Genomic DNA, 26,502 nt, shown 5'->3' on the forward strand with positions numbered 1-26,502 from the left:
ATATAATATAAAATATTCAATATATTTTAAATATATTTCATTTGGTTATAGAGTAAATATTAAATTTAGTAGCAGTAAGTTACATTGGATGCATAGAAAAATCTTTGTAAGTTAAATTAGCAATAAAATTCAAATTTAGAATTATTGTAATACTTTTATAAATAAGTTACTTAATAATGTTTATCTTGTAAAAAGACCTTTGAGAAATCCACTATTTCAGCACACTGTGAAATTCCAAAGTTGAAGCCCGAAATTTAAAAGAAACAAGTTATTTACATTTATCTACAAAGTTAAATCTTCCTAACCTTATAAACTACTGATAGGTATCTGGAAAGAAATGCACATGAACTATCTTTTAATGCTCAGTCTTAGAAGTGGGACTGAGCAACTGTTAATATGGCTTCATTGGAATTTAAGGTTTTAGCATCACTTGTCTTCCTCAGAAGTTAAACACTGATAAGAGGGCAAGAAAAGATGGAGGCTTGGGGACAAGCAGAGGCCAGTCATTTGGCATTAGCACCAGTACAGAGCATTTACTTATTAGTAAAATTAGATGACCTTAAGGTCATTTGTGATTTTGGACTTTAAAGAGAGGCATGGATGGAGCAATGATACTGGCAGTGAACCAAAGCCAGCTGTACCTGGTAACTGTCTGTAGAATTGTTTCTTGAGTGTTTGCCTAGAGCAGTTCTTCCCAATCAGAAATCACCTGGAGGGTTTGTTAAAACACAGATTTCTGGGCCTTACCCCCAGCGTTTCTGATTCTAAAGGTCTAGGATGAGCCCTCGAATTTGCACTTACGGCCAGTACCCAGATACTGCTGATGCTGCTGGTCTAGAGACGACATTTTGAGAATTGCTGACCTACACAGGGTTTGTGGAGATCAGCTAGCCCTATGCCGTGATAGTACAATTAAGAGAGTAGGATATTTTTAGAGCAAAAGAAGTCTTAGTATCAGATGAGTCTGAAAAAAAAATGAGTCTAAGTAAATAAGTAAAATGCACTTCTCAGTTTAAATGTAAAAATGGCTTGACAGTAGTCACATGAGCAGTGAAGGATGCCAACCAAGGTCACAGTCTGTGCTGTCCTCTGGGGTCACATCTTCACTTACAGAGCAACTGAGGCTGAAGCAATAACCTGAATTTAAATATCAGCACCAACTCCACCTAGGTGGATCAGGAAGCATAGTTGACATACAACTGCCAAACTATACAATTCGTACATCAAGATTTTTACACAATGGACTCTTTCAATGGTTTGTAAGAATATCAAAAACATGTTTTTACAAAGGAAGAATTAGACAGTTAACAAGGGAATAAATCTCTGAACACCCAGTTTAAATGGAATATTTAGAGCAAAGGAAAAATATTCTGAGCCTGATCAGCTAACAAATGACTTTTCTTCCATGGATTGCTGAACTACTATTTTATAAGGTATGCACCAAGATTTATAGGGATGGGGATAAAGTGCACATTTAGGAAGTAGTGTCCTTGTTATTTGTGTGGATGTAATTAATTCACTAGGGTAAAAATTGTATCTATTTGAATATAAGCAAGCTATATTGCTGCAGTGAAATGAATTCAATGGACAAACAAAAATATCTTTTAAAAAATGTAAACCAAAACCAGACAGTATTTCCCAGGCTATTATGATTCCACTCAGAGCAACCCCCTTTTGGCCATAGTCTTGGGTATGTTTGAAAAAGCACTAGAAAAATCCATAAACCTCAGTTCAATTCTGGTTCCCTTAGGCCTTAGGTTACTCACCAGGTTTGAAAGTCCAGTTTATTCATGATGCTCTAGTATTCCACTTGTCTCCATCCCCTTCCCTACCCTGGGTCTAAAGCTTTAGGAAGCGGGTGGTTGGGCAATCTAAAACAGATTTAGCCTCCCTGAGTCTCAAAGACTGGAATAGAAGGGGGGCAAATCCTGGGAATCCAGTAGACCAAATAGCTCTTAACTTGTAGCATCAAACTTTATACAGTCACCATTTACTTAGTGCATTGGATACAAATGGAATACAATTTCAGTGATATTTTGTGAAAAGTCTACTGCCTTGAGTTAGGGAACTTTGACACAGTACAGATTTAGAGAGCAGTATCACAGAACTAACTTAAAAGAATGCTTTGTTGTGTGGGGAAACAAATAGCAACTTTGTACTAAGCCATCATAGGGCGATACTGTTTGGTTAGAGAAAAATACTTAAATAACTGCATGTTCTTTATCATTACTTGGTTATTTAGGATGAAAAGTCACAGTTCTATTTTTTCTTTATTTCTTCAATGTCTCCTCTTCATGCACACCTGACAGCGACTTATTATCTTTTCTAACTCCCCAGCTTTCACAGTTGATGGAATAGGTTTTCTGAAATAAAAAACAAAACAAAACTAAAAAAAAAAACCCACAAAAAGTTTCATCAATTTATAGATAAAAGGGAAATACTTCCTGGGTTCGAGTTTTATTAATGAATATTGTAGCTCATCTAAACTTTATTATAGGGAGGTATATTTCTGAAAAGGTATCTATGTCAGTATTTTAGTTGTATTTAGTAGCAACTTGCAGGTGCAAACTTATGGATCATTTTTTCTGAAATAAAAACTACTCCTATCCTTTCAATACTCTGTATTACTCACAAGTCTTCCAATACAGTAAATTAAGATTAGCAGATCATTTAGTATTGACAGTTTCATTCAGTAGTCTATAAATTCATATATAAATATTAAATACATTTAGTGATGACAAAAATCACATTTTTTTTGGTCTTTATTGGTACAGTAGCACAAACCAGGGCTACCTGTTGACTCTAGACCACTTGTAAACTGGATTTTATTGGCTCAACAGGCTAAACAGGATTTTATTGGCATGGGGAGATGTTTTAGATGTGAGTACGTCAACACACAGGGCATGAAAATCTAACATAGGCAAGCTTTGAATCGTTATGCAATTGAGTCATCACATTAAACGTGACTGTGAATAGTTACCTGAACATTCTTCTGGGGTCTAATGAAGCCAACCAGAAACTGTAGGAATTTGAATAGTAGTTGCATGTTCCTCTTCCATGACATTCTATAAATGGACTGGCTCGGAATTCTTCTAAGCAGGAGCCAGGGGATGCCAGTGCCTGCCCAGCGCCCTCTGAACCTGCACTTGTGAACTATCATAATAAAAGTATCCAAATAAGAATTCTTTGCATACTGCTCACATTTTCAATGCTCGAAAATGTTCTTTGTTGTAATAGAAGACAGTAAGAAAAAAACCCAGAAGGATGAATTAAACCTCTTGTGCTTCTTTACCCAAATTTACTAACACTCCAGCTACCTTCCAACTTGAAGGATAGTCATCAAAAATAAAATAAAAGCTATTTATTTTGCCTGGAATGCTCTTTTCCCCAGGTCTGACTGGTTCTTCCTTGTCATTCAGGAGTCCGCTTAAATATAACCTCCAAAAAGATTTCCTCGACTTCATCCCTATCAGTCTCTCCCCTTATCTTGCCTTATTTCCTTCCTAGGACTGTTCACCGCCTGAACTCATTACTATTATTGTTATTTTGTCTTCTTGTTTATATGTCTATCACTAGGATATAAGCTCCATGAGAGCAGGAACTTTGGTTCGCTGCCAGTATCCTTAGTACCTAGAATGGTCAAGGCATATAGTAGGTGTTAAATAAATATTTGTTGAATTAATGATTGAATGAATGGACGTCTGTGAGTAAAGAAGGGGGAAGAGTATATCATAAATGATGCTACACAGAATATGAATGACCACTAGCCACGTTTGTGCAGGTATCAGAATCACAAATGTTAATCCCTAGATTTCTTCACTTAGTACTTACATCTCGGGAATTTTTCTTTAAAAGGCTGTTTCTTTTAGTTCCCATCTTCATAGGAAGTTCAAAGGGTCACAGTATAAGGCACAAAGATTTTGGAGCAGACAGGCTCAGATTCAAATCCCAGTCTTACCACTTACTAGTTGTGAGGCCCTGAGGAAATTTCTTTACTTAATTCTTACTTGTAAAACTGTAGATGATAGAAACTACCTTGCAGGGTTTTCAGAAGGCTTTTGGAGGATATATAAAACAGCTGCCACATTTTTTAAAAAAGGCATTCTATTACCAATATGGTAGCTACTCTTCACTTAAATGTCTTACTTAGAATTTGTGGGTAGTCTCTTTCTGAGAAGTCTATTTTTTAAAATGCTCCATTATTTACCAAAGAACAACTTACTTGAAGTAAAAAAAAGTATATTTGCAGATTTTCAAGCAAATATCCACAGCACATTGTGTATATTGATGTCAAGCAATATTCCTGGGGCCACGTCTCATCCAGCCCAATGTAAGATTCCACAGATTATCTTTACTATGAATTTACTGTTCCTTTTCTCCTTACCATGATGAAAGAAAATCCTTTCCAGAGAGAAATCCAGCCAGGAGGACATGAGGGGATATCAGTAGTTTGGCTGTGAACAGCTATGGCAATCGCAGGACCTTCACAGACAGTGCATCTGTAACACGAAACAAAGAAGATGGCAGCATCGCCACTTTCTGCACCATGACGTGCTGCCTTACATTCCATTACAAACGAAGTGATTCAACTGCTCCCATCACGAAACTAAGGGATTGGGATTTTACCTGCTAATATAAGGCTCCAGGGCCCGGCCAGTAATTGGAGCCATGTCCACTGGCATCAGAGCTGGTGTTGACAGCCAGTATGAATAATCGTTTCGAGATGCGAAATTACATACGTCATTGATATTGCAGAATAAGAATGGCATCGTAGTAAATCTCTGCAGGCAGCTCCCAAGAGTTCCTAATAAAACATCAGACTGGGTGTCACCTTCAGTAAATTCAAATTATTTTGATTATCATTACTAGACAGAGGCTAATTAAAACACAACCTATGGCAAAAACTGGAGAAGGACAACACAAAAGAGCTATTTACAAAATGTGTGATTGAAAAGTTTTAATACTGGTAGAAATTAAAGATCCAATAGGGAAAGAAATCCTCCTTCGTTCTTCCACCTTTAACACTTCCTGTGGCCGTTTCTAATCAGTCTAGAATTTAAGGACTAGCAGAGGTTGCTTGGAAAAATGTCTGCTTCGAAGTATTCCCAGTTCTTCATATGTATATGCTAGCCAATAACCAGACAAATCTTTAGAAAAGATGTTACTTTGAAGATTAAAAAGCAGACAGGTATTTTAGTGAAAAGTCTTTGCGTTGCACAGGATGAGCTAGATTGACATTCATGAGCCAGGCTCCTTCTAGAGCTAACATTCCGGAATGAATATTAGACAGGCCAACATCTTATTTACTCTCTTTAAAAAGTGCTGTGAGATACTCAGGTTGTTTATACTTAACTTCAGAGGGAAGTACCCCATGCCATAAAAATGTAGAGTCTGCATGTGGAACAAAGTAGCTAGAAATGAGAATGAGGGCATTACCCAGGTCCTGTCCATGGGCTTGTTCGTTTCCTTGTACAAAGAGAAGAGAAAACCCACTATAGAGTTGTTCTGTCCCTTCTGGACAGGAGGGAATCGCCGTGGTCTGGCTGTGCCGGGTGAAGACAAAGCCCCTCATCGTTGTCCCCCTTGCAGGTGGTCCAGTGTCTCCAGGTTTCCCCTTCAAGCCCGGCAGGCCATCGGATCCAGGCGGTCCTTTAAAAAACACATTAAACACGTTGCAACACAAATGAAACCTCAAACTTGTCTTTCCAAAATAAGAATTTAAATGTTTATATATATTGATTAAGCCTCAAATACAGAAAGGAGTCCTAAAGAGTAATGGTTTATAAAATGGCCAAAGAATATTCTTAAATGTTGACTATTTTATTACAAATGCCTCTTACGATAGATATTTGTGTATATCTGATGATGAGTCTTTTGAGATCACGTTTTCATCTTCGTATTGCCCTGTGGTGCCTGACCTCAAGACAAACTCTGTCTACTTGTGAATAATTCTCAGCACAGTTTGTGTTGTAGTAGCCTTGCTCTTGCTTTGGCCCCATTCTGTAACCCAGACTTGGTCAGTAAAGTTTTTAAATTTATGGGATTATTAATAAGAGTTTTATTTTTTACCATTTTGAAAAACACATTTTTAAGGAAAGTCGAATGATTAATAATGTTTTAAAGCACTCAGGACAATTCTAAGTCATGAGTGATTATGCAGTTAATATTACAATTAATATTATTAGTTAGCATATTTAAAGACAAATCTCTAGTCTTTACAGTTGTATTATAGTAGATCTGGGCATATGTCAATGAATTCGAAATCACATTTAGAGTTTTCTCTTACTTTAACAAAGTCAGCAATCCTAAAAAATAAGATTTGGAGAGCTGGGTATTTTCTAGAAAGGTGCTTTTGAAACTTTTGCAGAAGGTAGGTTTTGATCTGGGCATATCAAATTGACACATATAAGTTTATGTTCAGACTAAAGTACTTAAAGAGGCCCCCTTTTGGGACACGTACATGAGTTGTTGAGTTAGTATTCAAGAATGGCAAAGTTAAAAGACAGCTTTCCTAAATAGGGATACTAAGTTGCTCTTCTGTTCATATCAAGGTAATGTTTTTCCAACTATGTACTTAGGTGCTACTCTTACAAGTAGATATTATCAACTAAGTACACAGTATCTGCTTTTCTGAAAATAGAACTGGTGTTTCATTAGGCCTGTGTGTCCTCAGGTTAAAAATCTGAAGTACATTTGTCCAGTTAACAGATAGGAAGAATGGTTTATTCCAGTAACTCTTGATTTTCTGTCTTCTTCCGAAAGAACATTTTGCCCCCGCTTTTAGTCTAATCTGCACAACACAAATTGAAAGATCTAGATCTAGATCTTGATCTAGATCTTATAGTCACAAATTTGAACAAGGCTCCTTTCTCTGTATATATATGGGTAATAGCTCTCCTTCAGTGAAGGAGAACAGCCAGCTGTTTGTTTACCTTGCTCTCCTTTACAACCTTTGTTGCCTTTTTCTCCAATTGGTCCAGGGGTTCCTGGTAGTCCATCCTTGCCTGGTTTACCTCTTGGCCCACAGGGTCCTAGGCAAAAAAAACCAACATTGTATTGAATGGATCATATAGAAAAAAATGCAGGGTGGCCGACCATCCCAGTTTACCCAAGACTTCTACAGTTTCAGCAATAAAAGTCCTGCAAAGAGAACAGACTGGGCAAACTGGGACAGCTGGTCATCCAACATGTTACACTCTACTTCCCAGGGGGAAAAAAAAAACCCTGAAAAGTGAACTAGGAGTATATGAAATACAGCAGTTTAAAATTGTGCTACCATTTTGATTTATGTCGCTCCAGAATTCACTATGCCCTTGTATTGATCAAAGTAATAAATCGTCTCTCTCTTATCTCCCAGGTGATTCAGGCAAACGTAGAACACAACAATTCCGTTCAGAAGTCTATTACAATATGCTAAGACTATAAAAAAGGGTTAGTCAATTTCCATGAACCAATATTTTGAAAAGATTTCATAATATTAAGCATACATTTGCATTTACTACTCTTCCAAGTACTGTACAAACTGTTAGAAAAGTATAAATACCTGAAACTCAAGTTTATTTGGGCAATCATTTATAAATAGTCAGAACTCTAAGAATGACAGTTGTCAGAGAAGATAGACTTCATACTTTTACCTTAACCAAAAAAATCCTGAGTTTCCTAAAGTGTATTTGTTCAAGTTTATACTACACACAACAGTTTTCAATAGACTCAAAAGGAGTTTTATTTGCTGGTCAAGAGTAAAATGAGCTCAATGCTAAAGCTGATTATTAAAAACACTGTAATGTGTAACATTTTCTGTGAAGTTGTATCATTTGTTTCCAAGGCTCTTTACAGGTATTTTGGTTCAACTGCTTCCTAGTGGTCCCAGTCAATGCTGCCAGTTCCACACCTGGGTTTCCCGGTAGCCCCGGGGGCCCAGGTTCTCCTTGCATCCCTGGTTCTCCAGGTGGGCCAGGTGGGCCTGGGCTTCCTGGAAGGGAGATGATCTTCACTGTGCCAGGGTCTCCACGTACACCTATTGACATGAACATATAAGAAGATGATGGCTTTCCTGATGAGTTACTGTTTCTTCATGGACAGCAATACTAAAGAAATAATATTTACCAGGTGGTCCTTTTGGCCCAATTCGCCCTGGAGGTCCACTTGGTCCCAGAAATCCTGAATTACCCTTCTCCCCTTAAAAAAAATAAAAAGGCAATGTGATTCCACATAGAACAATGGGTTTCCCAGCTCTTTAGGTTGATGGTCGACTCTAGATAATGGCAGTTATGACCGGAGGTTATGAGTTCTGTGACAATGGCTGCAACTTAGTTATATTTGTGTGGGTTGTGGAATTTCACTTGGACCCAATTAGCCATGTAGCCATGTTTAATGTCTATTAAAAATATATTCTAGAAGTAGGCATTAAGAACTAGTATTTTAGCATTGAAGGGGAAGGATTCCTAAGAGTTCACTTTTTAAGTTCAGAAACCTATTCAATTTAATATTTAAGGTAAAATATGAAGTGACATTAAAACCTATTTTAGCACTTCCTAGTGAATTATATTCGTTATCAATAGTTATCTACTTTATCAGCTTATTACTCTAGCTTTACTAGTAGCCCAAAGTTAGTTATGTCAGAAACTCTCATGAGCTCATATGGAATATCTACTTTGACGTAAACTATGAAAGAGGTAAGATTTCTCTCCCAAACAGTCTTTGACATGAATGAAATGTTACCAAGAACCATCGATTTGGAGAAATATTCTCTTTTAAAAAATCTTGACAAAATGTAGACATTACATCTGATTACTTAGAAAGAACTTAATACTAAACATGATATTGATAGCAGAAATATAATAAAACAATTATATTACCCAAAGGTAACTGGCAACTACACTATAAATTATCCACTGGATATCAGAACTTGAGGATAGTGTTAACATTTGCTTACATCTACCAGAAGAGGCCTAAGTATTTTTCCCTTTGGGGATTAAAAGTTTCCACATAAAGAACTGCAAACTCATAGGTAGCGCCAGATGACAGACAGTCTTATTCTGGAATCTAAGAGACTAATTGAATGTGTTTCATGGAACATATTCCAAAGAACTGATTTTACTAATCTTCCCTCTATATACCTGTAAATATTTCACCAGAATATTTCTTTCTTTAGTAGGGCCTTTCTATAAGTTTTCAAGTCTTAGCTGCTCCTGTTCTGAGACTCGGGGCAGTGGCAGGTGCACACCTTTTCCCCAGGCTGTCTGACAGTGTTCACCAACCCAGTGTCTAGGGAGACTCCTCAAAATCACTTGCTTTGATTTCTTCTTTGCTATTTTGCTCCTTGAAGAGCCAGTGGTTGAAAGCATTGAAAAGGCTCTCTTTAAACTCCAGCTTGTCCTCCCTCAGACCTGAAAAAGTTTGTCTTTCACAGAAACATGGTTTTGTTCACTTTGGTTGAAATTCTTGTGTAGCATCTATTTAGTCTACGATAATAGATTCCCTGCACACACAAAACAATACCAGTGGATTTAACCAGCTAAGACAACAAATCCAATATTCAAAATGTCATTTGAGGTCATAGCACCCTTATGGAAGATTTGAGAATTATTTTCTGAAACCTGAAGTTTAAATTTATGTGTATGAACATTTTAAACTTAAAGTCTCCAAATTACATGTCTTCTCTGATTAAAAACATAATACATGTGCCCCATAAAAAAACAAGTGCTTGAATCTGCATATAAAAATTTACTTACCCTCCCCCATTATCAGCTTGGTGAATATTCTTTTAGATTTTCAGCTTCTTAAAATTATCACACATGCACAAAGTAAAATAAACCATTCAAAGCAATACTGTTGCCGCTGATGTAGTTCCTTATCCCCCAGCCCGACACACATCAGTACTCTCAAAGGTAACCACTTTAAACTGTTCCTGTTTTGAGTTTTTCTACAGTTTCCATCCTTAAGCTATGGTTTAATTTTTAAGGCCCCTGGGGTTGTGTGCTGGTGAAGTCTTCCTTCTTCGTTCATACTGAGGTCCTATTTGTATCCCAACTGTCTGTGGTGACCGTAGGGGTTCAGTAAACATTTGTGTACCCTAAAATATGAATCATGGTCATTGTCTTTGCATCCAAAGAGTAGTGCACAAAAACAGTACCTTTCATGCCCGGAAATCCATAGAATCCAGGATCACCTCTGACCCCTGGCAGACCTGGGGCACCTGGTACTCCCTATATTTTAAATAAGAAAGAGCAGAACAACAGACATATTTTTAAAATCACAATACTCACTACAGTTTGTTTTTTTTAAAAGCATATAGGATATATGTTGGGTCAGAATGAGTTAAAGTTGTCAGACATCATTTTTACATTCCAATCCAGTATTTCACCTCCTGTAACTCCTGTGCCACCTACCTCACCTTATGACTGTCATTTTCAATAAGAAAGAAGTAAAAACTACCCTTAAGCCCAAGAGCCAACATAACTTCTCATGTTAATGTGTGTCGGTGTGAGTATTGGATACAATTGGATATTCTGTATTCTAAAGTGAACTGCCCAGTATTTGAAGATCTTTCAGGAAGAATAGGTACCAGATTGCCAGGATGGAAATTATAATTTGTATTTGTAATTCTTGCAAAGGCAACAGAGTTGCTGTTGAATTGTAGCACCCACCATCATTCTAACTAAGCCATCAGGGTTATAACTTACTCTGGTCAGAGTGATAGAAGTAAAGGTTCCAGGGATGGGAGCATGAAGGGGTTGACAGGGGAGTTTTGACATGCATGTTTGGCAAAGATGCAGTGGTCTGACTGGGCAGAGATGCTCCCTCCTTATGAGGTTCAGACTAATTGCTGAACCTCAAGCAAGATGCTCAAGCAAGGCCATCGGAGGAGCGGGGAGGAAACAGGGCTTCCGAAAAGAGTTCTATGTCAGAATGTATATTGCATCTACTCTTATACTGTCCATATGAATGAGACAGAATGCTATTACTTGAAAACAATGAATTGAAGGTCATGGAAAATGCCGACAATAACAAAACTGGTCTTTCAGCCTGCTGTCTTTGGAGCTAGAAGATGAAAGAAAGAACAGTCCTATTTCTTAGATAAGGTGGTGTGAGGTTAAAAAAGGAGAGAGAGGGCTTCCCTGGTGGCACAGTGGTTGAGAGTTCGCCTGCCGATGCAGGGGACGCGGGTTCGTGCCCAGGTCCAGGAGGATCCCACATGCCGCGGAGCGGCTGGGCCCGTGAGCCATGGCCGCTGAGCCTGCGCGTCCGGAGCCTGTGCTCCGCAACGGGAGACACCACAGCAGTGAGAGGCCCACGTACCACAAAAAAAAAAAAAAAAAAAGGAGAGAGAGAAAACAACCATGTGATCAAGGAGTCTCAGGCTTCTGAAGTCTGGCCTGTTCTCCAGAGGTAAAGATAACCAGGGAGGAAGCTCTGGTGCCAGGCCCTGCCCTAGGGTGGAGAAGAAGCTGCTTCCTGCAAGGAGAGAGCGGTTAAGGGCAAGGAGTCAGTTTAGATATCCATCAAGAAGAATTTTCTTTCAAGCGCAAATGTAGAAGCCTAGACTAACCTTGGAGGCACAGGGGATTTAAGAGAGATCGCATTTCCAAACCAGACTTTCCACATCCCAGTGTCCTTGGAAGGACTTTCAGTGTGATCATAGGATTAGTGTTTGCCACTTTCAAAGAATCACGGAGAACATGAGAAATACCTAAGACTGGAGTTGGGCAAATATCTCACTTAAAAAAAAAGTTTTAAAAAGGTAGATTCTGGAAACCAAATACCAAGAGAGCTTAAGAGAGTGTAACATGTTTCCTGACAAGAAGCCATGCTGAAGAACCTCATTACCCATCACAAGGAAACACAGAACATCTCTGACATAACCGATTTCCTCATTAGTTTCCAAGAATTTGATGTAAACAGAGGGATCAGGTTTTTCAAATATGCTGTTAAGAGAAAGCTAGGGAAGCCATAGTGTTGAGTGAGATGCTGTGAATTGAGAGATTTTAATAGGCTGGAAACATGAGCCTGAAGGAACAAGATGATAACTAAGGAAGGTAAATGTGTAAGTTCTGCCCTTATGTCGCAAGTATACAAATAGACAAGACAAAAAGTAACGGAGAGGGCTTTCCTGGTGGCGCAGTAGTTAAGAATCCACCTGCCAATGCAGGGGATGCGGGTTCCAGCCCTGGTCCAGGAAGATCCCACATGCCGTGGAGCAACTAAGCCCGTGAGCCACAGCAAGTGAGCCTGTGCTCTAGAGCACGCGAGCCACAACTACTGAGCCCACGTGCCACAACTACTGAACCCAGCGTGCCTAGGGCCCGTGCTCCACAGCAAGAGAAGCCACTGCCGTGAGAAGCCCGTGCACCGCAGCGTAGAGTAGCCCCACTCGCTGCAACTAGAGAAAGCCCACATGCAGCACGAAGACCCAACGCAGCCAAAAATAAAAATAAAAAAAAAGTAATGGAGAGAACTTAGTAGCAGTTCATGAGGAAAAGGCACAAGGTCTTTCGTTGACTATAAGCTCAATGTGTGATGACTGTGTGGTAATGAGGCTGCCAAACAGCTCATGTGGAATTTTAGGTTGGATTATAAAACAGAATGTTCAGGATAGTGAGACTCTTCCATCCTCTAGCCACTCCGTGGGGTACTGAGTTCTTACTCCTGTAAGGTGTTTGTCCCAGGGGCTGCATTTTTAAGGTATTGACAAACTAAGATATATTCAGAATAGAGGCAGAGCTGATGACATCTTAAACTGAATTTGAGAGAAAAAAAACCCATGTATTTATTGAGAAAGAAAATAGAAGGAAATGGCAGTTATTTACAAATACTGGAAGGTATGTCATGGGGAGAAAATAAATAGACATTTAGGGGATGGCAAAGATAATTTTTTTTTTTTTTTGGCGATACGCGGGCCTCTCACTGTAGTGGCCTCTCCCGTTGCGGAGCACAGGCTCCGGATGCGCAGGCTCAGCGGCCATGGCTCACGGGCCCAGCCGCTCCGCGGCATGTGGGATCTTCCCGGACCGGGGCACGAACCCGTGTCCCTTGCATCGGCAGACGGACTCTCAACCACTGCGCCACCAGGGAAGCCCGGCAAAGATCATTTTGAAAGCATATTAATAGAGAAAAATTATGTTGTCATCTAGAATGGAACTGTTCAGAGTCTAAACAAGAAAAGGTCGGGAATGACATAGAGAAGGGTCCCATATGGACCAAACTTTCAGAGGCCTCTTGGAGACCAAATCTGTCCAACTCTTAAGATTCTTTGAACCTTCTGGACTCCATCTTTTTTGGGGTGCACTACACAGAAGCATCACAAGTGGGAAATTTTTGTTGCCTCCAGTTACATCTGATCCTGGCAATCGATTTAGAAGAATCTAAGACGTCAAAATAATTTTCCACACTTACCGGATGACCTGGTGGCCCCATGTCTCCTACAGTTCCAGGCGGACCTCTTGGGCCAGGTTGGCCCATAAATCCCTTGTCTCCTTTTATGCCTTCTACGGGACCCCCTTTAGGTCCAGGGGGACCAGGCTCACCTGAATTTACAAAAAGCCTGTCAGTATTGCCACTCAGGGGGCTTTGCAGCTCCTGTCAGTTACCCTTTTGAATGAAGAGCAAACTCTGTACTTTATCGTTACAGCGAACATACTTTGCCTCGTGGGGTATGACAGGATTGTGAATGAGATAATGCCAGCCAAGCGCCTGGCACAAGGCAGGAACTGCTTCTCCCTGATGACGGGCTGTTAGAGCAGGGTCTGTGTCTAACCCAGTACCTTATACAGAGTAGGAACTCAATAAATATTGATGAATGGATGCATCTCTCTCTTCCAGGCTCATTAATTTGGTATGTACTAATTTTTCAAACAGGTCCCTCTGCCTCAACACCAACAGCCTTACTGCACCCCATGTGAGGACAGGTGGGCATGGGAAGCCAGAGGAGACCAGAGGGGAAAAGAAGCAAGATGGTCACGAGAAGATTGAAAGACATCAAATGTTACTTTCACTCTTTCATCGTATTTAGAAGTAGATCCTCTACCTGGGTTTCCTCTTCTGCCAGGTGGACCTCGATCTCCTTTTTGGCCAGGGATGATTGAACCAGGAAAGCCTGGTGGCCCTTGAGGTCCTGTCATGCCAATGGGCCCTCGAGGCCCAGCATCTCCCACTGGCCCTTTCCTGCCAGGGAGGCCCGGCAAGCCTGGGGCTCCCCTGTCTCCTTTGGCTCCTGCAAAGAAAAACGCCTGGTAAGTTCCTGTAATGCCCCTATATGTGGTGTTATAGTTTGTGATTATCCCTAATAATGTAGGCACTTTGATTAAAGGTGTTAAGCTTCACAAGATAATTTTTTTTAAGAGGCTGACAAAAGAGATACAGGTCTACAAGGACTGGGTCTAGACTAGACTCAATTCTGACTCCACTTAGCTGTTTGATCCTGATAAAGTCTCTTCACTGTTACAAGTCTCCGTTTTCTTATCTAAAAAATGAAGGTGAGGCCTCTGGCCTTCCAAGATGGCCCACACTCTGTCTATGGAGTGTGTATCTCCCTGAATAAACCTTCCTTCACTTTACTGTGTCTTGCTCTTGAATTCTTGCCTGCACAAAGCCAAGAACCCACACTGGGCGGCCATCCCAGGGACTCGGACATGACTTGGGATGTGACCATCCTCTCGCACCCCACTCTCTTTCCTGTAGCATCTTTTCTGGCACCCAGTGCGGGGCCTCCAAGGCCATAATCTCGATCCGCCTGTTGGGCTATGGCTCCCCTCTGAAGGGTGGCTGGGCCTTATCCTGAGCCACGTAGATTCGAGTAGCCCGTTAAGGGGCAGCTGACGTCACCTGCAGGATCTGCCAGAGACCAGTTCTCTGGCTGTGAAGAAGCGCACTGAGGCCAAGGCTTTTCCCCCTCAGTCTTTCTCATTCTCCTATTGCTCTATCTCTTTGGACGTGAAAAGATCCACCCAGATGACCACCAAACATCCAAATTAAGACTGCGCGGCAAGTAATTGACAACTTGGCTGGGTCTAAAGAACTCCTGCCAGGGGGCTTATCTGGTGGCGCAGTGGTTGAGAATCCGCCTGCCAATGCAGGGGACACGGGTTTGATCCCTGGTCCGGGAGGATCCCACATGCCGCGGAGCAACTAGGCCCGTGAGCCACAACTACTGAGCCTGTGCGTTTGGAGCCTGTGCTCTGCAACAGGAGAGGCTGCGATAGTGAGAGGCCCGCGCACCGCGATGAAGAGTGGTCCCCGCTTGCCACAACTAGAGAAAGCCCTCGCAGAGAAACGAAGACCCAGCACAGCCAAAAAAAAAATAATAATAAAAATTAAAAAAAATAAAAAATGAAGGTGATATCTGACTTAACTCAGTTTTTTAAATATCAAGTGAGAGAATATACAGATGGAAAAGCATGGTGTAACCTTTAAAGTACTCTGTCCATGTAAGCCATAATCATTATTATCTGGTGATATTTAATTACAATGATATTATTCAATCACTGATAATTCAATAGAGCACTAAAAAGCTAAACTTCGGAACTTCCCTGGTGTCACAGTGGTTAAGAATCCACCTGCTGATGCAGGGGACAAGGGTTCGAGCCCTGGTCCGGGGAGATCCCACATGCTGCGGAGCAACTAATCCCAAGCCTGCAAGCCACAACTACTGAAGCTCGTGCGCCTAGAGCTCTGCAACAAGAGAAGCCACCGCATGAGAAGCCCACGCACCACAACGAAGAGTAGTCCCCGCTCGCTGCAACTAGAGAAAGCCCGCCCGCAGCAACAAAGACCCAAGCAGCCAAAAGTAAATAAATACATACATACATACATTAAAAAAAAAAAAGCTAAACTTCATGGCTGGTTTGTGCATTTAAAGTGTTGCCCAGACAAACCCAGAAAAAGGAACGACAAAGTTGCCATCCCCATTCTGTCCTCTGATTCTCCCCCATAACACAAACACTAGTCTGGAAGGGACAAATGTGGCGAGAGGTTTGGATTTACCAGAGAAGACCCTGCAAAAGGTCACAACTTAATACTAATATTTTTCATCTCAGAGAACTTTCAAGAAATTGTGCTTTGACATTCATAAATGGAAGATGTTGCTTGAATTGAAAATAATCTCTCCCTCTTCTCTCCCATCTTTGTGTTATTCTAGAAGTGGTAAATGGCATGAAAATGGGAGAGAGAAGAAAGGAAGAAGGACAAGTGAGGAGGGGGCTGGTGGCACAGGAAAGGGCTTTATGCAGGGAAGGCTTAGGGGGATGATGAAAATAAAATTGATGACTATTGAATATCTAGCCCTTTGTCTATCATGTTCTTTAGCTTTTTTTATGCCTGCAATTTATACTTTTAAAAGAAAGTATTTAGATGATTTCAGCTCTCTTCAAGCTCTGAAATCCTGTAATTGTACGACAGGGTCTGGCAATGGTCTGAGGCACCAGGATGCTGTCTTGAGTTGTATATTCCATGTCCATGAAGATGCTTCCTTGTTTTACAATATGATTTCTTTTTGGGATTTGGGAGAATTAAAACTAATTAAAAGGATTCATACCTTCCAAGTATCAATGACCTCGTCTCCATATTTATTTATCCTAGAGGGACTGAGGTGCATAATCATTTGCTTTCATAGTTAGGCTATTTGTTGTTTTTAAAGGCTTTTTAATTTAAGATTTGATCGTTTGGTATCAAATTTTATTTCCAATTAAATGCTAAAGTGTCCTCATTACACATGGTTAAACTGTGAGCTTAGCCTAGGAAAATGAACGGAAACTCCCCTTTTGACCATAATTCTAAAACTAGGTTATGAAAAGCCTTTATGTTCACGAGGGAGGGAAGGGTCTGAGAGACGTGCAGACATTGAGCTCAACCAAAACGACTATCGCATCATCCAGAAACAGGAAAGAACGGCTCTTGTCTACTTTCACGTTGAGCTGGGAGGTCAGAGCAGTTCCTGCCCCGTGGGGTTTCTCTGTAGCATCAGGCTACTCTTGCTGGTTCTTTTGAGCATCAATAACCAGAGGCCGTCACTGGGCTTAGGAATCTTTGCTAATAAAATACTCCTACCTACAGGATCTACGGCTGAGAAGGGTCAATAAAAGGTACAAACAATCTAGTATTTCTTCTGGCAGGTTTCTATACAAAATGGAAAAAGTTAAAAGAAGCTGCTTATCTTATGAAACACTGGCATGAGAAATCCAGACTGGCAGTCTGTCAAACAAAAACTTGTATATTCTTTGAATGACATATTCAGTAAGTTGCCGTGTCTGAGATGCTGAGAGAGTTACCGGGAATCCCTGAATAAACAGTAACCCGAGCCACAAGCTGGCTCTGGGAGGTTGGAATCAGACCTATGAAGATAACAAGCTGGGAAAGGATTAGTGTTATTACTGCATCTCAGAACAGCAGGGAGAGGAAACTCCTTGAGAAGCTATCAATTCCACCTCCAACTTTTTAGGAGGTGATACATTTAAACCATGCTAACAACATCGAAGCAAATACAGAAGTCTTTTTCATGTTTAAAGACCTTCATGGAAGGAAATTCCAAAATTGGATCACAGTGTTTAGTTTGTTCATTTCGTGGTGATGGTAATAATGAAGCATTTTTACTTGAACACTAAGAATATACATATGCTATATTACCACTGGGACTTCTTTAATTCAGTATGCTAAGTTTATTTTATCTATCAGGCATATTAAATTAGATTCTATCCTTGAAAATGTATATCACCAGGTTCAGGAAGGAAGAACTGCTCACCTTGAGGACCAGGTTTCCCTCTTGGGCCTGGAAGTGCTCCCAGCAAACCTGAAAGAGAAAATTTTGGCATTTTAATATTCTATACATACAGTTAATTTATATATACATATAAAAATGTATACGTATTTATATATATAAATTGTGAAACTGACCAATGTATATAAAATTTATTCCACTTGGTCAATTTCACTTTGGTTACAGAAAGAATTATCACATACCCAGAACACATTAAATATCATCAGTTCCGTCAGGGAAGAATTTCTAGAGCCATGAAGGATTACAGTGACACTAATTATTCTACGAAAAAGAAAACTAGTGTATCCAAAATGATGAGCAAGCGGTACCTGTTTCTCCTTTTTCTCCAGCTGGACCAGGAATTCCATCACGTCCTTGATTACCTCTCTCACCCGCTGGTCCAGGATTTCCTGGGAATCCTGGAGGGCCTGGAAAAAAAAAGCCATTCAAAGAGAGGACTTACTTCCTATCAGTGGCCTAATGTGAACCCCAGATGTGTGGAATTCTGCGAAATGTGTTCATTTTTCAGAACTGAAGCTATATGAAGCTAAATTCACAGTGAAAACCATGGACAGGTTAGTGCTACCATGAGGATTTTTCACTTTGGAACGTGTAGATCAGCTGATCTTTGAATTAGATCCGTATAATACCTAACCTCACTTTTCTGCATTGTCGTCTGAAGACTGGGTAACTGGGAGCTACCTTCTAAGGAGCAGTCATGGGTCAGAGGTACCGGTAGACAGAGATTCCAGCCTCAGAAGAAAATATGCTTCCCTCACAAAAGGGAACTAGACAAAGTACAAAAATGGAACCTGGAGGGCCTTTTATTCCTGGAGAGCCAGGGAAACCTTTGATTCCTTTAGACCCCAAATCACCATCAGGACCGGGCTTTCCTATAAATGAAGAGAGAGGGGAAGGAAAAAAAGAAAACCAAAAGATAAATGATTCCAGCAATGGCTGAAACAGTCAGCTCTTACAGTCAACTGCGCTCAAGCTGGCCTTCAAGGGGCACTCCTGCGACCAGTCACTTCAGGCTGTTATTTCCCCAGAGAAGCACAGCAGAGACATGGCCAATCATTTTCAAAGGTGTGCATACCCCAGCCCCTTGGACCGCTCAATATCTGATTTATTACTTTAATTGGGAGTTAGCAGCAAAGCCACTGAACCTTTCCGTGTTGGAAAAGATAGTTTAAATATTGTCTTTAGGTAAGACCTGAAGCTGCAAACCAGTGGCCTGGCAGTTGTTTTTGATCAAAGTGAAAACTTCAACCCAAATAACAAGCAAATAAGAAAGCAAGCCGATGTTTAAACTGGAAACAGCAACAACAAAACCCTTAGAACAACAGTGCTATGGGTTAAATTGTGTTGCTCCCAAATGCATATGATGAAGCCCTAACTCCCTATATTTCAGAATATCACTGCATTTGGAGGTAGGTCTTTATTGTCTTTTTTTTTTCTTTCTTTCTTTTTGGCCATGCCACACAGCTTGTGGGATCTTAGTTCCTTGATCACGGATTGAACCCAGGCCCCTGGAGGAGTCCTAACCACTGGACCATCAGAGAATTCCCAGGTAGGGTCTTTAAAGAAGCAATTAAGTTAAAATGAGGTCACCAAGGCAGTACCTAACACAATATGACTGATATCCTTATAAGAAAAGATTGGGACACAGACACACAGAGGAAAGACACCTGGAGAAGGTGGCCACCTACAAGCTATCAAGAGAGGCCTCAGAAGAAATCAACCCTGCCGACACCTGGATCTCAGACTCCCAGCCTCCAGAACTAGGAGAAAATTAATTTCTGTTTAAGTTACCCAATCTGTGGTATTTGCTTTGGAAGCCCTGGAAAACCAATACAAATATAAAGTTGGACAACAAGCTAACATTTCAGGTCTTTAGGCTGAATTCATTGAGGCAGCACCCCCGAAGTTTTGTTTACAGGAGGAGGTTTTTAGATTTCAGGTCACCAAAGTCGACTGAAATGGGCTCCTTGCGATTCATTTGCCATTTCTTAGTGTCTTCGAATTTGAAGATCAGATTTGAATAAAATCAATTGTAGTACAAAAGCCTAAACTGCTTTCCATTTACTATTCTAGGAGGCAAGGGCCATACCACACTTCTCGCTTGCAGCTTTCGGGTTGCAAAACCAGAGCTCACCTGGGTGGCCAGGGCTTCCGGGATTCCCAGGAACTCCCTCTGGTGCAGCAGGGCCCGAACATCCAGGTGTGCCAGGTGGCCCTCTACCTCCTTTCTTTCCCATGTCACCTGGCAATCCTGGATCTCCCTTAAATTCAGTCAAACACCTTTAAAATTCTCATAAGCAGGATATGTGATCAGAATTAAGTATAAACTACGTTGGTTTCTATTTATGTATTTATTTATTTAGCAATTCATGGTAAGTGTCTGCTGTGTGCTACCACCCTGATAGCTGCTGGGAACAGGATGGCTACATAATTTGTGGGGTGCAGTGCAAAATGAAAATGCAGCTCTCTTTAAAAGAACTTTTAAAAAGTAATTGAAGACAGAAATGGCAGAGCATTAAACCAAACATGGAGTCCTTGTCAGCACGGGACCTCTGTGGCTACACGAGTCCTGTGCCCAAGAAGCCAGGAATATAATAGTAACCATGTACGAATATGTGATGGATACAGTCCCTGCCTTCATGGAGCTTTAGAGACCAGTGGGAGATAGACACTAAATAAGGTCAGAAAGAAATAGAACAAATGGATGTGTGTTCTTCATATACTCTGCATGCAGATAAACGTATGCCAACCACATGTAAAAAAAGAAACAAACAAAAACACAAACTTCCCATGGTTTAATATTCCTTAAATCTGTACTTCACTTTTATGATAAGCCAGAACATATGGATTTGATAGTAACTTACAAAATCTTGATGGTAGCTGACTAAGATTCATTATTCTGTTACTAAGATTTGCCAGCATGATAAAACCAGCACATTCTGTGTTCAACGCATAGTTTAAAAAATTTCTCCTGTGGTTACCTATGAAAACTTTAAATGAAACTATTCATTAGTTGAATGTGAATTAAGTCAAATATGATTCCTCACTCAGGAAAAATTTCAGCGGAAGGAGTCTCTTTCTGGTTTTCTGAGGACCTCGTTAAAAATAAAGGGCAAAGGAAATTTGTTTGAACTCCAAGTAGTAAAGGGTTACTTTCTCGGGTCTTTGTGGTTTCTAAAAGTTTTCTTTCCTGTTGTTTTACAGCTGGAGGAAATCTTTAGGAAAGGTGGTGTTTTATAGGCTCAAAAGAGAGTCAGGGAGAAAGTCTCCTAAGTAATGATTTTTATACTTTTTGGAAGTCTGATGAAAAATAACAGACTCCTAAAAAAAACAAAAACAAAAACTGTATCCAAACAATTTTCATTCGATTTCTTTGGATACAATAGGCTTCCCCAGGGATCCATGGAATCCCATGTGAAGAACCCCGCCTGTGGGAATTTCTATTAATTATTCTCTATCGCTCTAGCTCTGGCCCTTGTGTAACTGCTATATGCAGAAAGGATGGAAGAAGATAAACCTAAAAGAACAGCTGAGCCACACTGAAGCCTTTGGTTGCTGCATGATACCACATACAAGGGAGGGCTTTGGCATCCAGTCTCTAGTTGACAGAGCACAAGCGCTGAGAACACTGTGACAAGATAGAAAATCTTCTGTGTAATGCAATGACAAGAAACTTTTAAAACGATTAAGAAAGATAAATGTATATATCTTAGGATTTTTTTTTGGTTTTGCTTTTTAATAATGCTCTAAATTTATTTTATTTTTCATCTTTTATTGTGTTTAAGAAGACAAGTATTTTTTATTACAAAGTTGGAACATTTATTTTTGTAAGCCTGTGTGAGATGAGTCTATAGCAGAGACTGGCCACTTTGTAGCACAAGAAAAACAAACATTGCCCTGGCAACTTGTATGGGCTTTTGATCACTACCTCCTCCTGGTAGCACACTTAAATTGCAGGGTTGGTTATGAGAAATTCCTTGGGGGTTGAAACTGGAGGGAATAAACTCAGAAATTGAAGTTGTGTGATAGGCATCCTTAGTTATAGAAAGAGGGGAGAAAACCTCAAATAACTGTCTGAAAATACAGTAATATTTTCAATTTTCTTTGCCCACAATGAATCCAGATACTTGTTGATATTTAAAGGGACTCATTCCACCACCAAAACATAAATACTTCAGTGGCCTATATACCTTTGGTCCTGGTGGTCCTGGCCTTGTACCTTCTGAATAACCTGGCTCTCCTTTATCTCCTTGGGGACCATGAGTACCTGGGAGGCCTGGTCTTCCAGCTAGACCTGGGAATCCCATCGTTCCCTTCATTCCTTTAGTACCTGAAATTAGGAAAGAAATCAGGTAGATTGGTAAAGGCAGAGATCTTGAAGGGTTCTACTTCTCACCTTTTCACAAACCACCTTTCTCCCAAGAAGCTGGTTTTTCAGAAGCACTGATGTGTCAGATAGTCTTTTTTTTTTCAATTTTTTAAAAATTGAAGTACAATTGCTTTACAATGTTGTGTCAGTTTCTGTTGTACAACGAAGTGAATCAGCTATATGTATACATATATCCCCTCCCTCTTGGACCTCCCTCCCACCCCCCCATCCCACTTATTAGAGAAATGCAAATCAAAACTACAATGAGGTAGGACCTCACACCAGTCAGAATGGCCATCATCAAAAAGATCTACAAACAAAAAATGCTGGAGAGGATGTGGAGAAAAGGGAACCCTCTTGCACTGTTGGTGGGAATGTAAATTGCTACATCCCACTATGGAGAACAGTATGGAGCTTCCTTAAAAAACTAAAAACAGGTAGTCTTAATGGATGATTTTTACACAATGTAAATGTTTATTTTGTTCTCACTCATGTTCTGGTTGCATACAGTACATTTGTCTAGAAGCAAATCTAGTTGTTTCACACCAACTTTCTACCAAGTAGAAAACCAAAATGACAACACAGAAAATCTAGAATTAGGACCCATCTTGAGGCTGTAGGCTCGTAACAGGACATTATGCATTACCTGGCACCCCCATGTTTCCCATGCTTCCTGGCACACCACGTGGTCCTGGCTCACCAGGATTCCCAATGCTGCCTGGATCTCCTCTGGAGTCTTGAGAACAAATAAATAGTCATACGCTCTGTGTAGTTCCTGGACATAGTAGATGCTCAATAAACACTTGTTGCTTGCACAAATGAATGAATCCAGCGCAGCCAGACCATCTGGTTTAGGTACTTGTTTAGCTGCATTTATGCCTTCAAATAAGGAAGGGACTGGTGACTCAGAAAATGTAAAATTAGAGAAAGTTAGATTTTTGTCAGCAGGCCTGGATTTCAAACATCAGAATCATCCTAGGACCAAAGCCAGCAGGAAAGAGGGGGCTCCTGTGACAATATAGTAACAGATTTTCAAATGCAATATGGAAATTTTATTACAATGCAATAAATTTCATCACAGATGTGGTCACGGGAATAGGGGACTACATTATTTGTTTAAAAAATGACTTTGCAAACTCAATAACTTGTTTAAAATAGAAAGAGGCAAATTTGAAAACCTCTAAAGCATTATCTTACTTTCTTCTAGGATATATGAGGTTGTAATAAATTATAGTTTAGAATACATATCAGCTAGTTCAACATAAAATTTTGAGTGCAAAGCAGAACTTCACGTAGGTTAACATTTTTTAGTTAATACAGGCTGACTACAATTTGGTTAAATTATAAGAAATATAATTTGGTTAAATTATAAGAAGCAAATTTCTGTTGGGGCAGAATTCATATTCTAGAAACACATTTTTTTTACATTTAGATCTAGGAAAACTTAACACCTGATATTTCTATTAGAGAATCAGCTATACCTGGTGATCCTGGTGGTCCAGGTGGCCCTTGGAGTCCTTTGAAACCTGGTAATCCTGGAATGCCTCTGTTTCCTTTCTCACCAGGCTTCCCTGCAAGTCCTAAAGTTAAAAACTATGCATTAAAAATACAGGTTAGAATTTTATCAGGCTTATCCATGTCCTGATTAAAATTTTTGAGCTATTATTGATATACAACATAGCATATTTGTTAAGAGTATGGGCAGATTTGGGCTTATATTTTATTTAAAAAGAAGATTAAAAGAGGTAATACATGAAAAGCATTAGCACAGTGCCTGGCATGAGTTAGTTCTCAAAGAACTCTAGCAATTTTCATAACATTTACACTTTGAACCAACATTTTAAGAACTAGTGGCCTAAATACAGCTTCTTTTTTTTTTTTAAATAATGACAGAGGATTATCTACTACTATTCTTGTCTGGACTATTTCATTCTTAATCCATTTATTACAACTATCATTTATTAAGTAACTGGTTTATGGAAGACATTATTTTCTTTTATTTATCTTATTTAATCTTCAGGCAACCTCAGTGTATTCTTGAGCCTTTCCAGATACGGTGTAGAGATGAGAAAATTGAGACTCTTTAAGAAGTCAATGAAATAATATAGAGTCACACCATCAGTTAGTGGTAATGCTGGGACTTGAATCCAGTTCTGCAGGCTAGAAGTCTCATAAGTTTCCCACAACACCATCCTCCCTTCCCTAAAACATGGCTTTGATCACATTCTCCTGCTCAAAAATATTCATTGAATCTCTTTTGCCTACAGAGTAAATGACAGGCTCCTTTCACTGGCACTTGAAAGATTCTACAATCTATCCATGGCTGCAACTTGTGCCTTTTCTCAAGCAAATTCACTTCCCTTGGCTGTTTCCCTGCTTACGTATTCATTCATTCACATACGCATTGAGTACGTAATTAACAGACAGCTCTTGTTCTAAGTGCTGGAGACATAGAAAAATCAAGTTCTCTTTTCCCAAGTTTTTAGTGTTTAACTGGGGAGACAGCCAAGTAAAAAATTACCACCAGTGAGATAGTTTCTGTAACAGAGTTGGGCACAATAGGCTACAGGGAAGAATTTTGAGAAGAGGGGATTTTTTTTTAATTGTAGTGTGATTGCTTTACAATATTGTGTTAGTTTCTGCTGTATAGTGAAGTGAATCAGCTATAGGTATACATATATCCCCTCCCGCCTGGACCTCGCCCCCCATCCCACCCATCTAGGTCATCACCAGAGCACTGAGCTGAGCTCCCTGTGCTCAGGTTCCCACTAGCTATCTGTTTTACACATGGTAGTGTATTTATGTCAAACCTAATGTACGTCCACACATCCATTCTCTACTTCTCCGTTTCTATTCCTACATCACTAATTATTAGAGAAATGCAAATCAAAACTGCAATGAGGTATCACCTCACACCGGTCAGAATGGCCATCATCAAAAAATCTACAAACAGTAAATGCTGGAGAGGGTATAGAGAAAAGGGAACCCTCTTGCACTGTTGCTGGGAATGGAAATTGGTACAGCCACTGTGGAGAACAGTATGGAGGTTCCTTAAAAAGAGGGGATTTTTTTTTTTTTTTTTTTTTGCGGTACGGGGGCCTCTCACTGCTGTGGCCTCTCCCGTTGCGGAGCACAGGCTCCGGACGCACAGGCTCAGCGGCCATGGCTCATGGGCCCAGCCGCTCCGCGGCATGTGGGATCTTCCCGGACCGGGGCACGAACCCGCGTCCCCTGTATCGGCAGGCGGACTCTCAACCACTGCGCCACCAGGGAAGCCCAAAGAGGGGATATTTATAAGCTCAGTGTTGAAGAGCAAGTGGGAGCTAGCTGGATGGAGAAAGCATGGAGTGGGACAGAATTCTTAGGCAAGAAAATAACATGTGCAAAGGAGTGGTGAGTAGCAGGGAGTTAGAATATTTTCTTTTGTAACTTTTGGTTTTTTTCCATTTATATCCTTTATCATAACCTAAAAATATAGATCACTTAGTTTACTCATTTGCTTTGGTTTTTAAGGGGCAAACAACCGCCTGTGGGCCAAACTTGGCTTGTTGCTGCATGGCTGGACAGCTAAGGATGCTTTTCCTATTTTTAATGGGCTGTAAACAGACAAACACACACAAAAGAAGAATAGGCAACAGGTGTCATATGTGGTCCACAAAGCCTAAGATATTTACTACCTGGCCCTGGATATAAATTGTTTACAGAGACATTATTGTTTCTTTCTCTTATTAAGCTGTAAGTTTCCTCACGGCCAGAATACTACCTCTGCTTTGTTCACCTCTGTGTCTTCAGGACATAGTAAAAATGTCTAGTCATAGGTACTAAAAAATACTTGCTAAGTAAATAAAGGTCATGTGGCTGGAGAAGTAGGCAAAGGGCAAGTGATAAAGAAACCTGGATGCCAGTCAAAGAAACCTGAATTCTTTTTTTTTTTTTTTTTTTTTTGCGGTACGCGGGCCTCTCACTGTTGTGGCCTCTCCCTTGAGGAGCACAGGCTCCGGATGTGCAGGCTCAGCGGCCATGGCTCACGGGCCCAGCCGCTCCACGGCATGTGGGATCTTCCCGGACCGGGGCACGAACCCGTGTCCCCTGCATCGGCAGGCGGACTCTCAACCACTGCGCCACCAGGGAAGCCCAGAAACCTGAATTCTTAAAGCAAGGGGAGACTTGGAAAGATTTTAAGCCGAGAGTATCCCTTGCTCATTGGAAACCTACTCAGAATTTAAATCCTTCTTCATGGAGGCTTCTCTTTTTTAAAATTTATTTTATTGAAGTATAGTTGACTTACAATGTTGTGTTATTTCTGCTGTACAGCAAAGTGATTCAGTTATACAAGTATAAGTTCTTTTTCATATTATTTTCC

General features: G+C 40.3%; 1 protein-coding gene across 1 annotated transcript in view; it reads right to left on the bottom strand.

The window, feature by feature from the left end:
• Nucleotides 1–26,502, bottom strand: part of COL4A3 (collagen type IV alpha 3 chain) — a 132,954-nt gene continuing 106,452 nt past the window's right edge. Inside the window, exons 35-52 of the mRNA XM_067740363.1 lie at nucleotides 23,621–23,719; nucleotides 22,786–22,875; nucleotides 21,961–22,100; nucleotides 19,905–20,031; nucleotides 18,562–18,642; nucleotides 18,079–18,177; nucleotides 17,735–17,782; nucleotides 14,027–14,212; nucleotides 13,396–13,526; nucleotides 10,136–10,208; nucleotides 8,107–8,178; nucleotides 7,892–8,017; nucleotides 6,933–7,031; nucleotides 5,437–5,649; nucleotides 4,627–4,804; nucleotides 4,385–4,499; nucleotides 2,981–3,153; nucleotides 1–2,363 (exon numbers count right to left, since the gene is read on the bottom strand). Of these exons, the coding sequence (XP_067596464.1) occupies nucleotides 2,279–2,363; nucleotides 2,981–3,153; nucleotides 4,385–4,499; nucleotides 4,627–4,804; nucleotides 5,437–5,649; nucleotides 6,933–7,031; nucleotides 7,892–8,017; nucleotides 8,107–8,178; nucleotides 10,136–10,208; nucleotides 13,396–13,526; nucleotides 14,027–14,212; nucleotides 17,735–17,782; nucleotides 18,079–18,177; nucleotides 18,562–18,642; nucleotides 19,905–20,031; nucleotides 21,961–22,100; nucleotides 22,786–22,875; nucleotides 23,621–23,719 (2,135 nt within the window). The 3' untranslated portion in view covers nucleotides 1–2,278. The remainder of the gene's footprint in view (nucleotides 2,364–2,980; nucleotides 3,154–4,384; nucleotides 4,500–4,626; nucleotides 4,805–5,436; nucleotides 5,650–6,932; nucleotides 7,032–7,891; nucleotides 8,018–8,106; nucleotides 8,179–10,135; nucleotides 10,209–13,395; nucleotides 13,527–14,026; nucleotides 14,213–17,734; nucleotides 17,783–18,078; nucleotides 18,178–18,561; nucleotides 18,643–19,904; nucleotides 20,032–21,960; nucleotides 22,101–22,785; nucleotides 22,876–23,620; nucleotides 23,720–26,502) is intronic.

This window comes from Pseudorca crassidens, chromosome 6 (assembly GCF_039906515.1).
Source record: "Pseudorca crassidens isolate mPseCra1 chromosome 6, mPseCra1.hap1, whole genome shotgun sequence".
In the NCBI taxonomy this organism is placed as follows: domain Eukaryota; kingdom Metazoa; phylum Chordata; class Mammalia; order Artiodactyla; family Delphinidae; genus Pseudorca; species Pseudorca crassidens.